This window comes from Delphinapterus leucas, chromosome 1 (genome assembly GCF_059928025.1).
Source record: "Delphinapterus leucas isolate spDelLeu-1000000601 "Yukka" chromosome 1, BTC_Dleu_Yukka2, whole genome shotgun sequence".
NCBI classification, from domain to species: domain Eukaryota; kingdom Metazoa; phylum Chordata; class Mammalia; order Artiodactyla; family Monodontidae; genus Delphinapterus; species Delphinapterus leucas.
This window is the reverse complement of record NC_143129.1, coordinates 75969914-75988285: the sequence shown is the minus strand read 5'-3', so window position 1 is coordinate 75988285 and position 18372 is coordinate 75969914. Positions and strand designations below refer to the sequence as shown.

Here is an 18372-nt window from a genome sequence, read left to right as displayed (position 1 = left end):
GAAATAGATGGAAATCCCCATACATTGATGGTGATGATATAATTCTGAAGAGTTTGCAGTAGCAACTTGTCTAATGACGTACATATTGACCCTGCAACCCCACTTCTGAATATGTGTAATGGGAAATGTTTACCCAGCTCCAAGAGAGAACATATGTAGAGATGGTTATCACAGAGTTTTTATGGTAGTGAGGGGTTGGAAGCATGCTCGATGTTCATCTCTATGGAAACACCTAAGAAAAGTGCAGTATATCCACACTATGAGATTTTATGTAACAGGTATTGATAGAAACAAAAACTTGACACAGAATAACAGGGGAAGGTCTTTAAAAGAGTGCTGAATGAAATAATATTAATAGTATAGTATAATACCATCTGTGGAAATTAAAGCTGTAGACATCAAACAATACCACATTTTATAAGAACACCTAGCAGGATAATATATTTATACTTTAGAATGTGGGGAAGAGAAGGATATGGGGATAAGTAAATAAATATTTCACAAAGGAAGTCTGCTTGAACAAATGGTGTCCACGAGCCATAATGGAGGAGAATGATTAAGTCAACAATCTGCACTTAAGATTCCAAAGGCAAAACACAGCATAACAAAATAAAAATTGGAAAATGTTTAATGAGTGAATTGGGATGATGGGTTGCACCGTGAGTAGTTCCTTCTCAGGGAAAAAACATAAAAAATGTAATATCATATAAAATACTTGTTTGTCTAAGAACAGAATAAAAATATCTGCAACATTAAAACACTGAAAACGTTGAGTTTTTGTAATCATCAAAGGCTACAGGATTGGGATAAGTTTCTATACTTTACCACTGGGTGGCAGTAGAGATTAAAACAGCATCTTTTCAGCATCTTTATTATTATTCAAAAATTAGAAGTGTTATGGCCCCCAAATCATCAAACGGCTTACAAATCCATGCTTAAATTCACAATAACATGTTATCTCTAAAACTAATTGAAAACCACTTACAAAAACATGCATGTAATATTAAAGATATATCAATGAAAATTTAGGAATTGAATCCAAAGGAAGATATGGCCAGTAAGTAAGATGAAATCAAGAATGGAGTAAATTAAAAAACAAAGTGTCACGACACCCTATACACCCTATACATGTGGGTCATCAATTATTGGAGGACTTATAAAGTGATTAAGACAGGATCAATTACACATTCACAGTGTCTAGAAGAAACAGACAAATAAGTTGTTCAGGGAAAGTATCACTCTTCCTGGTCCTGAGGCCACAAGGAAAATTCTCCCATCAGTTCTTATAGAGAATAAACTATTTGGTGCAGTAAAAAATGTTCTCAAGGAGTATTCTTTCAGTAAATTTTATGAGGTTCACAGGCCCATTTTAAGTCTCTTAAAGTAAGGTGATCATGCCAGCCTAAAACAAAAAGTGGGGAAAGTAACTCTACGCAACACGCAGCATCTGGTCCACCTGTGCAGCTCTCTGATGTTCTGGCAAACTCAATGGCAGATCTTATATAATCTACAGGAGTGAGTAGACTCTAAGTCTCCCATAAATATTGTTTATGTTGAACTAACTTGAGTTTTTTTTAGCAGCAGAGACTTTCAGGTTATGTACATACACCGTATATATGACAGTTTTATATTATCTGTTAAATGCAGAGCAGTAACTTTAATAATCAGTGGAGTTGTAGGTGGAATTTGCAATTGCAAATTTCTTGTGGCTTTTGGAGACCTACTCATGGACTGTTGTTTGAATCTTAGGTTTGCCCCCAGGAGGCTGATAATATCTGCAGTGAGGACCAAGATTCTTCCTGAGATATAATTTGGTTCTGCTCTAATACAGAGGCGCTTGTTGGCCTACCTACAACTCCATCCATCCTCAATGCACAACCTATTCTACTTCAGAGAGAATGCCAGATATAACTTTAGAAGGGAAATATTTAAAATGATTATGAGCCCTAATTTGGGTATAAAGTGTCAGAGAAACACTCATGGGCTTTGAACAATGTTATTTCCAGGAGACCTATTCAAGTTACCAACTATACATTTATGTACCTAAATAGACAGATGAATTACCAAATGGGGTTATATAGCACAGACAACTGGTTGTCTCCCAGAATCTATTTTGCACTTCCTCTAGAATATATTAACAACCAATTATTAGCTAGGCAGAATAAAACTACATCTCTTAGGGACCCTCTTAGCTGGTTGTGGTTATGTGACTGAGGTCTGATCAATGCAGTGTACAGCTCCTGCAAAGTGGATCTGAGCGGTGTGGGGTGGGGGTGAGTATGTTTGGCTTATTCCCTTTTCCTTACTGTCGGCTAAAAGGTGGATTTGATGGAAGGACCTCTTGCAACCAACTCAGAGAACAGAATGACCTTTGGAATGAGGACCAAGCATGGCAAAGACCAAAAGAAAACAAAAAAAGCAAAGACAAAACCCCCCAAACAAAAGAGGAAACTGGAACCAAATCCCGGACACAGTGAGATGCCATAACAACCCTGAATTAGCTACTTCTGTCTTTTCACAAGAGAGAGAAATATAACTACATGTTTTTAAAGATATTGTTCGTTTGAATTTTCTGTCACTTGCAGCCACATTTGATCCTAACTAATCCAGGATGTTAGTTGAATATCAATTGATAACTTTGGCTTTCCTTTTGCCACTGTGGCCGTGAGTACGCTCAGGCTTCAGAAGAGGCTTGCTTCCAGTGTCCTTTGCGGCAGCAAAAGGAAGGTCTGGTTGGACGTCGTTGAGACTACTGAAATCTTCAATGCCAACTCCCGTCAGCAGATCTGGAAGCTGATCAAAGATGGGCTGATTGTGCTTCCCTGGTGGCGCAGTGGTTGAGAGTCCGCCTGCCGATGCAGGGGACACGGGTTCGTGCCCCGGTCCGGGAATATCCCACATGCCGCGGAGCAGCTGGGCCCGTGAGCCATGGCCGCCGGGCCTGCGCGTCCGGAGCCTGTACTCCGCAGCGGGAGAGGCCACAACAGTGACAGGCCCGTGTACCGCAAAAAAAAAAAAAAAATATATATATATATATATATATATATGGGCTGATCATCCAGAAGCCTATGACTGTCCATTCCCAGGCTTGAAGCCGGAAAAATACCTCGGCCTGCTTATGGACCTAGGTAAGTGAAAGTGTACTGCCAATGCTCGAATGCCCAAGAAGGTAACCTAGATGAGGAGAAGGATAAGAATTCCACGCCGGTTGCTCAGAAGATACTGTGAATCTAAGAAGATTGACCACCACATGTATCACAGCCTGTACCTGAAAGTGAAGGGTAATGTGTTCAAAAACAAGCAGGTTCTCACGGAACATATCCACAAGCTTGCAAGAAGCCTCAGACCGACTAGGCTGAGGTCCGCAGGTCTAAGACCAGGGAAGCACGAGAGCAACGTGAAGACGGGTTCCAAGCCAAGAAGGGGGAAATCATCAAGGCTTTGTCCAAGGAGGAAGAGACCAAGAAATAGGTTCTCCCCCTCTTGTCTGTACATAGTGGCCTCAGCAATTACATAGATCACTCATTCAATAAAATGAGACTTTATCTGCCTAAAAATGTGTTGATAGCTTTGGTTCATTTATTTTCTGCTAAGGCTAAATCAAAAATTTCACAGTAACACCCATGTTATCTGTATCTAGTTTTATTTAGTTATTTATTTATTTATTTTTGCGGTACGCGGGCTTCTCACTGCTGTGGCCTCTCCCGTTGCCGAGCACAGGCTCTGGACGTGCAGGCTCAGCAGCCATGGCTCACGGGCCCAGCCTCTCCGCGGCATGTGGAATCTTCCCGGATCGGGGCACGAACCCACGTTCCTTGCATCGGCAGGCAGACTCCCAACCACTGCGCCACTAGGGAAGCCCCTCTAGTTTTATTTTTATCTGTATATTTTCTAAGGGAAAGGAGAAAATGCAACCAGTCATTCCAAAATTTATACAAAAAGAAACATGTTAAAAATCAGAGTGAACTTCTGGGAAAATAGTAAAGGGAAATATTTCATAATTCATCTCATTGAAATAAACCCAAAATAGAAAAAGGAACTTCCTCTGTACTGAGCCTAGAGAAGAGCTGTAACTTAAAACAAAACCAAGGAAAGTCTATAACTTATAAACAAGGTTGGAATAAATTTTTAGCATACATTTTCACTCATTTTAAATAAAATGGAAGGTCGATGGATGTCCGTAGTTTAGGATAATAAGTTTAATTCATAAGAGAATTAATAAAGGCTGCTGGGGCCTTTGTTAGAATACAAGTTTGGAGGGGAAAAATGTTATGGAAATGGAGAACAAATTAATCTGTGAGAAACCTTTGTCTTTAGAAATTAGGGAATGCCCACATGAGTCTCTGGCCTCGTGAGTGTGTAGTGACCCATATGGTTCAACATGGAGCTTTTTAAAAAATTTTTAATTAAAAATTTTTTTTATTGGAGTATAGTTGATTTACAATGTTGTGTTAGTTTCAGGTGTACAGCAAGGTGACTCCGTTTTTTATATATATATATATATATATATATATATATACACTCTTTTTTAGATTCTTTTGCCATATAGATCATTAAAGAGTATTGAATATAGTTCCCTATGCTATACAGTAGGTCCTTATTAGTTATCTATTTTATATATAGTAGTGTGTCTATGTCAGTTTCAATCTCCCAATTTATCCCCCTCACCCTTACTGCCTGGTAACCATAAGTTTGTTTTCTACATTTGTGACTCTATCTTCATCCTGTAAATAAGTTCATTTGTACCATTTTTTTAGGTTCCACATATAAGCGATATCATATGATATTTGTCTTTCTCTGTCTGACTTACTTCACTCAGTATGACAGTCTCTAAGTCCATCCACATTGCTGCAAATGGCATTATTCCATTCCTTTTTATGGCTGACTAATATTTCGTTGTGTATATGTACCACGTCTTCTTTATCCATTCTCTACATGGAGCTTTTTGTATGCCATGTAGTTGCCTTTTTATTGTTGTGGCCTGAGCAGGTTGTTGTAGGACTTTGCTTCTCGTGTCCATTTGAGGGTTTACTGTGGCAAGTTGCTGCTACTTAGGATGGCTTTGTCCAAGTCAAGTGGCTATTTTTATACAGATGAGTGTCATAGGTCAGTTTCTAAGAAAACATACTCAGGTGGATGTCTGCATGCAGAAGGCTTGCTGGGGGTGCTTTCAGGAACAGCAGGACTGAGGAGAGGGGGAGGTTGAACTGTGATGCAGTTTCAGTAGAGGATTTAATCAAACTCACAGAGAGTTCTGGAGCTAGGATGACCCTTCAGAGACTTCCTAAAACTAGGTAATGGGACTTAACTTTTTACTCACATATTTGGTATGTGCTCTCAGGGAAGGGATGTCCCCTTGGACAGAGCAACTCTCCCACTGAAGGCAATGCCTGGAGAGGGACATGTCTGTGAGCTGTCAGCAGCCAACACTCCCTCAGGCTGAGGGAAACACTTATGTTTGTCCTGAAGGGGGTACACTGGTGGCTCCACAGCATCCACTAGAGCAAGAGTGCACTTCTACGGAAGTAGAGATTTACTTGCCAAGGCTTAAGTAAACACACAGGCCTCACAAACAAAGTTAGTGTTGAAAACACAGGCCACAAAGCAAATCTTAGGAAATGTGCATGAGATTCTATGAGCAATGACCTTCAATTAGGCTGCCTCAGGAGGAATGGCTGAGGCAAATTATCTGTTAAAGGAATCAGAGACTGTTAGATATAGATTATTTTAAAGCATTAGGCAACAAAACAATTAGTGCCAGTTTTTGCCTTGGTTTTCAGTCTGGACTAGGTGTGCAGCTTTGATAAGATGCCCCAAATTTGGTTCCTCTCCTATATTATTTTGAAGTAGCTTCATGGTCAAGGAGACCTGTGAAGAAATTCACCTTGAATTCACATGTTTTATACACATGCTCAGGGGTCACTTCCCAATACAGAGTCTCAACTTGCCTGTACCAGTGTTGTTGTTGCCTAGATTCCTGAGACATAAATTGAGGCTCCACACATGAAAGGATGGTAGGTTTTATTAATGAACAATTTAAAAAAAAGTAGAGGCCTTCTGCTTCTAGAAATGATGGACTATCTAATTTGAACCAACTCTCTTGTCAAGGACAAGTAGAAAACACGAGAAAATTTAAAATAAAATCTGCCTGAAGACATTGAAGAACCAACAAAGGAGAAATAAATTACTGGGTCAATATCTAGGAGAAGACAGAAATTCACAGAATGAGCCCTGTAGTTGGGGCTGCTTTTCCAGTAAGAGCATCTGCTGATTCCATGAGAGGCAGATAAAAACACTGAGAAGTTCAGCAAAGCTTTCACCAGACTTGCAAATCGTCAAAGATATCACTGGTGCCTGAACTTTAGGTTACCATCTTAAAGGGCTGCATCTGAAGTAAGTGTGAAGCAGAAGGACAGTAACTTCGCATTCTATATACTTTGATCTGTGCACATTCTTTTTAAAATTTTGGTATTAAAAGATATAGTAAAAGCCTATCTATAAATAGTTTTAAAATACCATACAAAAATGGTACTATTACTTTTCAGTCTCCAACAAAACATTGGAGTGTATTGAAAATATAAATATGAAATTAAAACCATTGTTAAATATAAGAGAAGAAGTGCTTATGCCATCATGGGATTAGGAATTCAATTTGTGGTAATCTTCAATACTTCTTTGGAAAATTTGAAGATATTAATAAAATTATGGGTTCCAGAAAACAAGCCAAATGTACACGTCCAAAAATATCCTTTAAGTTGATGGACTTGGTACTAGTTTGCCATGGTATTTTAGTAAAATTAATACCATAAGCAGAATGATATTAGAATCCCAATCCAATGTACTTAATTCCTTCCAAGCTTCAAAGGATTAAGGCATTCTTTAAAGAAAAATGAAGTAATATGTCAATAAGAAGATATTATGGATGTTAACAAATTATAATTTTTAAATTTTGACTCCAAATCTTACAATATAAAGTCAGTCTTTACTTTGCATAATAGTGTGGGACGCTAAAAAATGATCACGCAAAGTGAAACCAAGCAAAAGACCTAAATAATCAATGGGAAAATTATGATCATTCCATCACCTTTAAAAATTTTTGTCGAAACATTAAAAAACCCTCTTACTGTTGGTTATAAACACACAGTTGACCCTTGAGCAATGTGAGGGTCACAGTCATAAAATCTGTGTATAACTGTACAGCTGGCCCTCTGTGTCTGTGTTTCCATATCTGTGGATTCAACCAACTGTGGATTGTGTAGTACTGTATTTATTGAAAAAAATCTATGTAAAAGTGGACTCACGTAGTTTAAACCTATGTTGTTTGGGGGTCAACTGTATAGGGATATTGAAAAAAATAGTAACACTCGTATTAATTTAGCATGTTCTCACTGAAAATGATAAAAATGTCCAGAATTTAAATGTTTTATTTTCTTGTAAATATTTACCAAGAGCGGTTTGAACTGTGCTTGCTTTATTCTAATTCTATAACTTATAGATATGGAGTATCTTTTCTATGCCTTGGTGAATTTTCATAATTCTTTCTAAGATTGGGCCAGCTTCCAATTTACACTTTGAGTTTTTGATACATTGAGAGTTCTTTAAATGTGAAGTTTTCTGTAGGCGTCACTTCATCTGGGACACCTTCATCCTTCTCATTTATATTGATAAGTTTGCCTTCACTAAGTTCCTCTAGGTCCATATCGATAATTTCTCAACCAGTGGCTGTGTCAACATTCCCCACGTCTGCTATTTCTTCTATGACTTTATTTACATTCAATTCAAATCTCACTTCCAGCATTTTCATTTTCAGCTTTCTTGGCCGATTCCCTCTTTCTATTATTCTTCATTTAAATGTCACACGGATTTATTATTGGGATACAAGGAGATAATGCAAGTACAGTTGGCCCTGGAACAATGTGGGGTTAGGGGGACCAACTCTTTGCGCAATTGAAAATCCACATGTAACTTTACGGTTGGCCCTCCGAGCCCACAGCTCTGCATGTGCAGACTCACCCAACCTCTGCTCGTGTAGTACTGTGACTGTATTTACTGAAAAAAAAAAATTCACGTATGAGTGGACTCATGCAGTTCAAACCATATTGTTCAAGGGTCAACTGTACACATTTTGCTGTCCATGCATGGAACAGAATTAACAGCCACCGACAGACTGTGAAAGAAGTGTTGTGATTGGTCACTGATGTCATTGGTTACTGATTGCGCTTTTATTATTTCCATAGTCGTTCATAGAATGAAGAGTTACTAGTAAAGTTTGTGCTTTGTTCAATTACTAATCTTTAGTATACTGTGGCAACTGAAATTGAGCCATGTTGTTGGGGGATTGGTATTATTTAAATAAACCATGGTAACTGAAATTTGTGTATACTGAAATTGTGCAAAGCAAGGACTGCCTATATTAGAAAAAAGAAGATTGTATTGGTCATGGATCCCTAGAATTCAGGTTTGTGTCTTCTTCTGCGAAGCGACCAGCTTGAAACCAATTTTTTTTTCAGTTGTAAGATACTTAATATTTATTTATTTTGTACATCTTTACTGGAGTATAATTGCTTTACAATGGTGTGTTAGTTTCGCTTTATAACAAAGTGAATCAGTTATACATATATATATGTTCCCATATCTCCTCCCTCTTGCGTCTCCCTCCCTCCCACCCTCCCTATCCCACCCCTCCAGGCGGTCACAAAGCACCGAGCTGATCTCCCTGTGCTATGCGGCTGCTTCCCACTAGCTATCTACCTTACGTTTGGTAGTGTATATATGTCCATACCACTCTCTCGCTTTGTCACAGCTTACCCTTCCCCCTCCCCATATGCTCAAGTCCATTCTCTAGTAGGTCTGTGTCTTTATTCCTGTCTTACCCCTAGGTTCTTCATGACTTTTTTTTTCTTAAATGCCATATATATGTGTTAGCATATGGTATTTGTCTCTCTTTCTGACTTACTTCACTCTGTATGACAGACTCTAGGTCTATCCACCTCATTACAAATAGCTCAATTTCATTTCTTTTTATGGCTGAGTAATATTCCATTGTATATATGTGCCACATCTTCTTTGTCCATTCACCCGATGATGGACACTTAGGTTGTTTCCATCTCCGGGCTATTGTAAATAGAGCAGCAATGAACATTTTGGTACATGACTCTTTTTGAATTATGGTTTTCTCAGGGTATATGCCCAGTAGTGGGATTGCTGGGTCATATGGTAGTTCTATTTGTAGTTTTTTAAGAAACCTCCATACTGTTCTCCATAGTGGCTGAACCAATTCACATTCCCACCAGCAGTGCAAGAGTGTTCCCTTTTCTCCACACCCTCTCCAGCATTTATTGTTTCTAGATTTTTTTATGATGGCCATTCTGACCGGTGTGAGATGATATCTCATTGTAGTTTTGATTTGCATTTCTCGAATGATTAATGATGTTGAGCATTCTCTCATGTGTTTGTTGGCAGTCTGTATATCTTCTTTGGAGAAATGTCTATTTAGGTCTTCTGCCCATTTTTGGATTGGGTTGTTTGTTTTTTTGTTATTGAGCTGCATGAGCTGCTTATAAATTTTGGAGATTAACCCTTTGTCAGTTGCTTCAGTTGCAAATATCTTCTCCCATTCTGAGGGTTGTTCTCCCATTCTTTTGGTCTTGTTTATGGTCTCCTTTGCTGTGCAAAAGCTTTGAAGTTTCATTAGGTCCCATTTGTTTATTTTTGTTTTTATTTCCATTTCTCTAGGAGGTGGGTCAAAAAGGATCTTGCTGTGATTTATGTCAGATACTTAATATTTAAAAGACACAACAGAAGTGACAATAAATTTCAATTTTTAAAAAGCTGACAAACAAGGATATATTGTACAACACAGAGAATATAGCCAATATTTTATAATAACTATAAATGGAGTGTAACCTATAAAAATTGTGAATCACTATGCTGTATGCCTGTAATTTATATAAAATTGTACATCAACTATACTTCAATTTAAAAAAAGCTGACAAAATTCTATAAATAATACATTATCCAGAGAAATAATTTAAAAATGATCATTTTATTTAGAGAACATGGAAAGATAATCCAGTCTGTTGTCCAGTATAAGTTGATCAGAATTGTTTTTCTTTTTTACTGATTGCTGAGAAAAAAACTTTATTTATTCTATGGGTTTGGGCAAATATAGAGTGGCATATATCCATTATTATAATATCATATAGAGTATTTTCAACATCCTAAAAATCCTCTGTGCCCTACCTCTTCATGCCTCCTCTCCTGGAACCACTTTTTTGATATTAATTTCTTGGATTGGGCATTCCAAATTAATTAGAATATTTTCAATGCCAAACTCATGTGAGGCAAACCTGTGATTAAGAAATTTCATAAGAATAATTTAAAAAATTCCTAGGCAGAGCATAAGGCAACCATAATGTTCCTTGTTATTTCCCTGTTCAGTTGGATGGATTTTTTTTTCTGGTCCAGTTTCACTGAGGGTGTAGTAGAAAGTCTCATAACAACCTGCATTTTTTTTTTTTTGGTGGGGGGAGTGATCTCAAGACATTACCTCTTCACCCGTGTGGCTACTGTAGACAAAAGCCTTGGGAACCAACCCTCGACAATGCCCTGGGAAGCTTCTATTTCCCACTCTTGTTTTCAATGTCTTATTTGATTTGCTTCTTGAAGACTTTCTTATAATCTTGTAAGGTCAGCATATACATGACAGCATAAACATGTATAAATAATTTATAAAACTATAAATTAAAACTAAAAAAATTTATAAAACTATAAAACTATAGTTTTAAAACTTAAAAATAATTTATAAAACTATAAAAAAAGTAAGAAATGCATACCTTTCCCCAATGCTCTTCTTTCTGAAAAGGCTCTGAATACTGCAATTAGTTTTTGAGCCATCTCACATCTCAGACCTTTCTCCCACCCCCCAAATCCAAACTATAAAACTTGCCTGGTATATCTCTGTTTTGTGGTAGTTTTTTCTTGTTCTTGGCTTCTATTTTGCAAAAAAAAAAAAAAAAGCATCTTGCCTGTTGTTCATATATTTACACAAAGAAATCTAACGGTCTAATGATAAGGCAATGCTTTATGTTTCAAAATTTAGCCAAGGTGGTGAGCAGCACTTAGAATGAATGGATAAATTAGGGAGGAGTGGTGACAAAATAGAGATGAGACCTTGGGGACTCAGATTAAGGGTAAATAGAGAGCATTATGGAGCCATAGAAAAGTAAGAAATGAGGCCCAGCAGGCACAGAAAGAAAAGACTATGTAAATAAAAACGAATGTGAACACAGACCGAGTCAAAGAATGTTAAAGTTGAAGCAGAATTGGAGAATGTCAAGTTCTTTTAGTCCAATCATTTTACAGTGGGAGAAATTGAGACCCAGGGCAGTGATCAATGCATTCTAGTAAGTGATTTACCCTAGATCTCAGGGTGGGACCCTTCCTACTGCTGTAGGTGTGAGATGGGGGAGGACACAAGACAGAGGCAGGGACTGCTGCTGGGAGCCAGAAAGTGGAGAGAATAGCTTGAAGACGAGCTAATGGGGAAATGAAAGGCCAAGTAAAAGGCGTGTTGTGGAAGGCAGTGGGGTTTCTGGAATAGGGAAGTGTGCAGAGGGTGAGATTTCTGCTGGCAGAGAGGGGATGAGGGGTAGAGTGTGACACTGGGGCAGGGACAGGACACTGGAGTGCTGAGGGCAGTGCTCTCTAGCAGGAAAACCACCCACTGAGGTGAGCTTGTGGGAGGGCCAGGTAAGAGCCCAGGGAAAGGCAAGCATGAGGATGCCTGCGGCCTGAGCACCAATGGGGTGAGAAGAGGGAGCTTGGGGAAGGCTGGTGACAGAGGAAGAGCACTGGGCTCCCCCAGAACAGCCAGGACCCTCAGCCAGGCTGGATTAGAATCAGAGGATGTCCCACCCATCTCAGATTATTCTTTGGGGGTCCTGTGTGTCTAGAGGGCCTATATAACCATCTCCTTCTCTCTCTATTGCATTTCATACAGATTTCAGACTCTTGCATTTATGTTCATAAGTGTTCACTGGTACAAATTGTCTTGTCAGTTTCCCTTTTTCACAGATCCCACTCCTTTCACCTCCCCCACCCTTTTTCTTGTGGAATGATATATCTATATGAGCCTTTTTATATAAAATTGACATACATAGTAGGAGTTTGGATTATTTTTCATGAAAGTAATTGAAATATTTTAAGCATCAGCTTGACATGATCAGGTGTACATTTTTATAGCAATTCAGAACCAGAGTGCTGAACAGATAGGGAGAGGGTTTGGATTGTGTTGCACGAATAAGGGCTTGCGGCAGTGACCTGGGTCACATAGGATGAAAGCATTTGGCATTTGGGTCCCAGAATCAAATACGATAAAGCAGTGATTTAAATGCTTTGCATGCATGTAAATGATTGTCGACACACACCCACACTCAGAAACCATAATGTGGGTTAGAGAGACTAGGTAAGAGGGATGAGATAAGAAAGAGGGGCCATTGAGAACGTTGGGAAGAGGTAATGGCAAAGTGCCAGAGGAAAGGGGCAGTGAGGAGGGAGGTCCAGTTGGGTGTATAAACCAAAGGAATTCTTCTAGATTAAAAGAGACTGGAAGCAGAGCAATTGTTTAATATTACCCTCTTATTTAACAGATGTGGAAATAAAGGATTGGGGAGGTGAGATAACCTTTTAACATCACACCGGAGCTTTGCCGAAGTAATAAATATGAAGAAAGCTGAGGTCAAGTAGAACAGCTGGAAGCCAGAGACTTTAAAAAAAATCTGCAAGTCAAGGGCTGGAGCGGAAATGAGAGGCAGAGTGGGAGGACAGAGCTGTAGAAGACACAGTATTTCTGTGACGTGCAGTGTGGGTGAGGAAGAGATTTGTCAGTTGGAAGAGAGAGGAAGTCACTATAGAGTACTGAGAAAAAGGTTTGCTGAAATTAGAGATCAAACAGCAGCTCTGAGGGTCAGAAGTTCCCAGTGAAATGCTGCTTCTGCCACTTCTATTGCTAGCAGTTATCGTCCCAGGTGGTGACAATGAGGATGGTAAGAGGAACTCTGGAAGCTCCCAGAACAGGTGCAGGGGGTCTGGATGAAAGCATGCCCTCTCCCCCCATTCTGGAGGTTGGGGATGGAGCTAGAAGCCTTGGGGCAGGAAAATGTCTTAGACTCTGTGTTGTTGTTCAGACTCTGGGTTCTTTATCATTTCATCCTGATTCTTTCTTTCTCCTCACTCTTCTTATCCTTCCACCACCCACAGCCTTCCAGGGGCCAACCTCTTACCATGTTATCCAGATTTTGACCTTTGCCAACAGCACCTGGGTACAACGTCAAGCCTCAGGCTGGTTGGATGATTTTCAGATTCATGGCTGGGACAGTGACTCGGGCACTGCCATTTTCCTGAAGCCCTGGTCCAAGGGCAACTTCAGTGATGAGGAGCTTATTGAGTTGGAGGACCTATTCCAAGCCTACTTCATTGGATTCACCAAGGAAGTGCAGGACTATGTCAGTAAAGTCCAGATTGAATGTGAGCACAGTCCTCTCCTCCGGGGAGATTCCCAATGGTTTTTCTCTCTCCTGGTTAAGGCTATTACTCTCTTGGATCTTGGTCCCGTCCTCCCACTTTACCCAGCTGCATGCACACACTTCTCCAGAGTAGTCTCCAACTCTGACTCCACACCTCCAACAAGTATCCCAGATTCTTCCTGTTTCTTGCACCCCTGTGTGATAAATGAAGGTCCCCCTTTGTAACCATCTCCTGGTTTGTTTGTGCATAACTGGCTTCTCTCTAACCCCAAGGACAAAGCCCTCACTTCTCCACTCTGTGCCTGAGTGAACTGAAGTGTGACTTCCTCCTCCTCCAATCCGTCTCCTCAAGCATCTCCTGCTGATCCCTTCTCTCAGTGTAACTCTCCCCTTCACCCTGGAATGCTGTACCCCTGAGTCCATCACAGGCTGCTCCCCTTCTCCCCTCAGGCCCACCCTACAGCCTTACAGCAGACCATCCCCACCATTTATGACATGCATACCTTTCCCCAATGCTCTTCTTTCTGAAAAGGCTCTGAATACTGCCATTAGTTTTTGAGTCATCTCACATCCCAGACCTTTCTCCCACCCCCCAAATCCAAAGCCCCACGTCCTTTCCCCATAACTTTCTTTCTTGTTTGCTTTTTAGTAACTTTGTCCCTGTTTTCCTTGTATCCAGACCCCTTTGTGATCCAGTGCACAGGAGGCTGTGAGTTGCGTTCTGGGAAGTCCACAGGAAGCTTTTTGAGGGGAGCTTTAGGAGGACTGGATTTCGCGAGCATTAAGAATCATTCATGTGCACCTGCCCCAGAGGGCGGCAGCAGGGCGCAGCAGTTCTGTGCACTCTTCTCTCAGTACAAAGGCATCTGGGGTATCATAGAGACGCTCCTCTCAGAAACCTGCCCTCGGTTTCTCCTTGGTGTCCTCGATGCAGGGAAGGCCGAACTACAGAGGCAAGGTTAGTTCTTTTCTCTTCATAAGACTTTTCTATTTCGTGTCCTGCCACTTTTGAATTCAAGAGTAGGAGGTACCTAAGGAGAGAGGGGCTTAATCAATAAATGATTTGATTCCCATAAGAGTAGAAGAGGTCACTGTCCAAACTTGTGGGTTTCTGAATGCCTATGCTCTAGATTAGAATCACAATCTGACAGTCTCCCTGCCTCTTCCTGCCCCAGTGAAGCTCGAGGTCTGGCTGTCCAGTGACCCCAGTCCTGGGCCTGGCCGTCTGTTGCTGGTATGCCATGTCTCAGGATTCTACCCGAAACCTGTGTGGGTGATGTGGATGAGGGGCGAGCAGAAGCAGTCTGGCACTCAGCAAGGTGATACTGTGCCCAATGCTGATGGGACATGGTATCTCCGAGTAACCCTGGATGTGACGGCTGGGGAGGAGACTGGCCTGAGTTGCCGAGTGAAGCACAGCAGTCTAGGAGACCAGGACATCATCGTCTACTGGGGTGAGTAAGGACTGGGGCCCAGCTGGGAATGGGAGGAGATGGTCCTCAAGCACAGAGGAAGGGACTGGGAAAATGGAGGGATTTGATGGATGAGATAGGGAGGGACGTGGGGGGAGAAAGGAATGGAGTGAGGGAAGGAGAGAAAGAGAGAGAGACAGAGAGTCAGAGAGAGAAAATGAGACAGAGAGATAGAGGTTGAGATTTATTCCTGGGACTACAGTTCCAAGAGGAATGAAAGTAGATGATCTAAGGTATAGAAGAGATAAGAATGAAGGACTTACAGACTGGGTGGGATGGGGTAAGAGGGAGAGACAAAGGGTGGCTGTGGATATATGATATCCAGGAATATGAGGGAGAGAATCACAGATGCCTATGCGTCAGAGGCTGATAGCGGTGGTGCTGACACTCAGGTGGGTAACAAAGCCAGGAGAACTAGAGAATGGGTTTGAAGTGACATCCCTGTGTCCTCTCCCAATTGCCAGGTCACCCCACCTCCGTCAGCTTGATATTTTTGGCAATATTAGTGCCCTCCTTGGTCCTTTTGATATGTCTTGCATTATGGTTTTCGAGGCGCTGGTGAGTTTTCCTTTTTAATCTTTCTTTTTTGTCCATCCTCTCACTCTTTCCCTCCATTTTATCTATTACATATTTTAGCCTCAGTATTTCCAGCAGACCCTTTCCCATTTCTTCCCCACTCCCATCTTTAGGTAAATCTATTTTTAAAAAATATTTATTTATTTATTTGGTTGTGCCGCGTCTTAGTTGCAGCAGGCGGACCCCTTAGTTGCAGCACGTGGATTCCTTAATTGAGGCAGGTGGGCTCCCCAGTTATGGCTCATGGGCTCCTTAGTTGTGACATACAAACTCTTAGTTGCGGCATGCGTGTGGGATCCAGTTCCCTGACCAGGGATTGACCCAGGACTGCTGCATTGGGAGCACAGAGTCTTATCCACTGTGCCACCAGGGAAGTCCTGATAAATCTATTTTTTAAAAATTGTGGTAAAATATACATGACTTAAAAACTTACTGCATTAGCCATTTTTAAACATACAGTTTAGTAATATTAAGTACATTCACATTTTGTGCAACCCATCTCTAGAACTTTTTTTATCTTGTAAACTAAAACTCTGCCCATTAAACCACATTCCCCATTCCTTGCTCCCCTAGCCCCTGGCAACCACCATGCTACTTTCTGTCTATATGAATCTGATTACTCTAGGTACCTCATATAAATGGAATCATCACTATTTGTCTTTTTGTGACTGGTTATTCCACTTAGCATAATGTCCTTATAATTCATTCATGTGGTGGTATGTATTAGAATTTCTTTCCTTTTTAAGGCTGTTTTGTTTATCCGTTCATCTGTCGATGGACATTTGGGTTGATTCTACCTTTTGGCTATTGTGAATAATGCTGCTATGAACATGGTGTACAAATATCTCTTATGTAGAACAATTTTTTGCTTGTGATCTTAACAGGTCCTTTCAGAATATCTCATGAGCCCTCACCATGTCTCCATTTCCATTTGGGATCAGTAACCAGGAGTCCAGAAACTCTGTCAGCCCAGGAGTCAATCTCATCGTATTTCATCAAATAATCATCAGATTTGGACAAATCAGAGTGCCCATAGTTTGTAAGATAAATCACAGTTTATACACTAGCAGAAAAATAATTAAAAATCGTTATTATGAGACAATATCAATAGTAGGATCCACTCAGATTTCATAGATGTGAGGTGAGAAAGAATATACCTCGGAATAAGTGAAATGATGTCCATGACTTAACAGTGACATCCCTTTGGCTTCTTATTTGAACTCTTTTGTTGTGATTCTGCTGAAATATCGTTTGTTAAAGTGAGCTAACTATAATTATGCTGAGATAATTGTATTTGCAGAGATGCTGAACTATTTTAACATAGTATCTCTGTCTCTGCTTGGATGATTTTCTAACCATGAGGGCCAGCTGAGCAGCTTCTTTCTCCAGGAAGCCTTCTTTAATGCTACAGTGAAAGTAACCCTCCCTTGTGTGCTGTCATGCTGAGATCCTCATTACTCTGTACCCACAACATTGCAGTTCTTTTTGTTTTTCTTTTCTTTCTACTTATAAGTTCCTTGAGAGAAAGGTTTGCTCTAGATGGATCCCAGGCAAGATCTCTCACTTGCATATGTGTTTGTTTAATAAAATAATCTAAGTTGCTATAACTGCCACGTTAATGGTCTTTTTTTTTTTTTCAAAATTATCTCCTTCCTTTTTTTCCTCTTTAGTTGATATTCTAGATTTTCCTCTTAGTGAGATATTCTCACATAGCAAAAAATATCACGCTCTCCTTGTTTCTGCCCTGAGCTCCTCTGGAGAAAACCACTTCTGCCCATATTATAACTATAGTTTACATATAAAGATTAATCAGAAAAGGATCCTGTTTCTCATTTTCCAGTGCGAATGCATGAGAGGCAGGATGGGTGAGGAGTAATAGTGCAGATGGGTTGTTAAATATTCAAGCAAAGAGTCAAGAGGGCTTTTCTTGCTCTCAGGGACTTTGATATCTGTGGTTTATCAAGTCAGTTACATTGTTGACTTTATGTTTATTGATCCTTTTGCTTATTCCACAGTTTTCTAAAAACCTCATTAAAAAAATCCAAACTCATTTAATTAAAAGAATAGGAAGGGGGAAGAGGGGAGAATTTGGGTATATATATATATATATATATATTTATACACATATATATATATATATAAATTTTATTTTACTGTTTGTGTTTAATGCAAATCAATTCCATAACATGAGAAGTTACTCTGAACCAAAGCATAAATACACAAACACAATATACAATCCAAAATAGATGTACAGCATTCAGGTATGAATCAAAAGAGAAGGTTCGTTCACACACATAGTAGTTTGAGATCTGTTGGATATGGTTGTTCCAGTGTAGATTTCTAAAGATGGAAAAAAATGACTTTGGTTATCAAGACTATTGTGGCCATATTAGATTTTGGAACATCTAAGCATCAGTGTATGATCATGCGAACAAAAGACTTAGGGAGTGTCTATTTTTAAAAAGGTTTCCGTGCATCGAGGCAGTTGTGAAAAGATTTACTTTCCAAAATCAAGCCCACTTTAGGCTTAGGACCAGGTTCTAACTATCTAAAAATATTGATTGATAACAGAAAGTGTTCCAAATGTGGCTATTCTGATTCAGTTTTAAAAAAGTATTTACAGAAAAGAGTATAAAAGTTTTTCTGAATTTAATGTAAGCAAGCTTCCAGTCTTCCCTTGCCAAATATATTTGATTTATAGTTTAGCTCCTTCACATATTTGCTTTTTTAATTTCGAGATTTGTCAATCTTACCTTCAAAACAGATCATTTTTTAAACTGTAAAAAGTATTCGACATT

The 18372-nt window shown here is 39.8% G+C and overlaps 1 protein-coding gene and 1 pseudogene across 1 annotated transcript; both read left to right on the top strand.

Moving 5' to 3' along the window:
- The first annotated feature begins 210 nt into the window (after positions 1-210).
- LOC111167014 (large ribosomal subunit protein eL19 pseudogene) lies at positions 211-3617 on the top strand (annotated as a pseudogene).
- A 9272-nt stretch (positions 3618-12889) lies between these two features.
- LOC111167107 (T-cell surface glycoprotein CD1b-2-like) lies at positions 12890-17181 on the top strand. Its single transcript, XM_022559554.2, has 6 exons — positions 12890-13046; positions 13261-13527; positions 14206-14484; positions 14702-14980; positions 15463-15556; positions 16459-17181. Exons 1-6 carry the CDS (start codon positions 12986-12988, stop codon positions 16478-16480), a joined length of 1002 nt encoding a protein of 333 aa, XP_022415262.1. The 5' UTR covers positions 12890-12985; the 3' UTR covers positions 16481-17181.
- The last annotated feature ends 1191 nt before the right edge of the window (positions 17182-18372 follow it).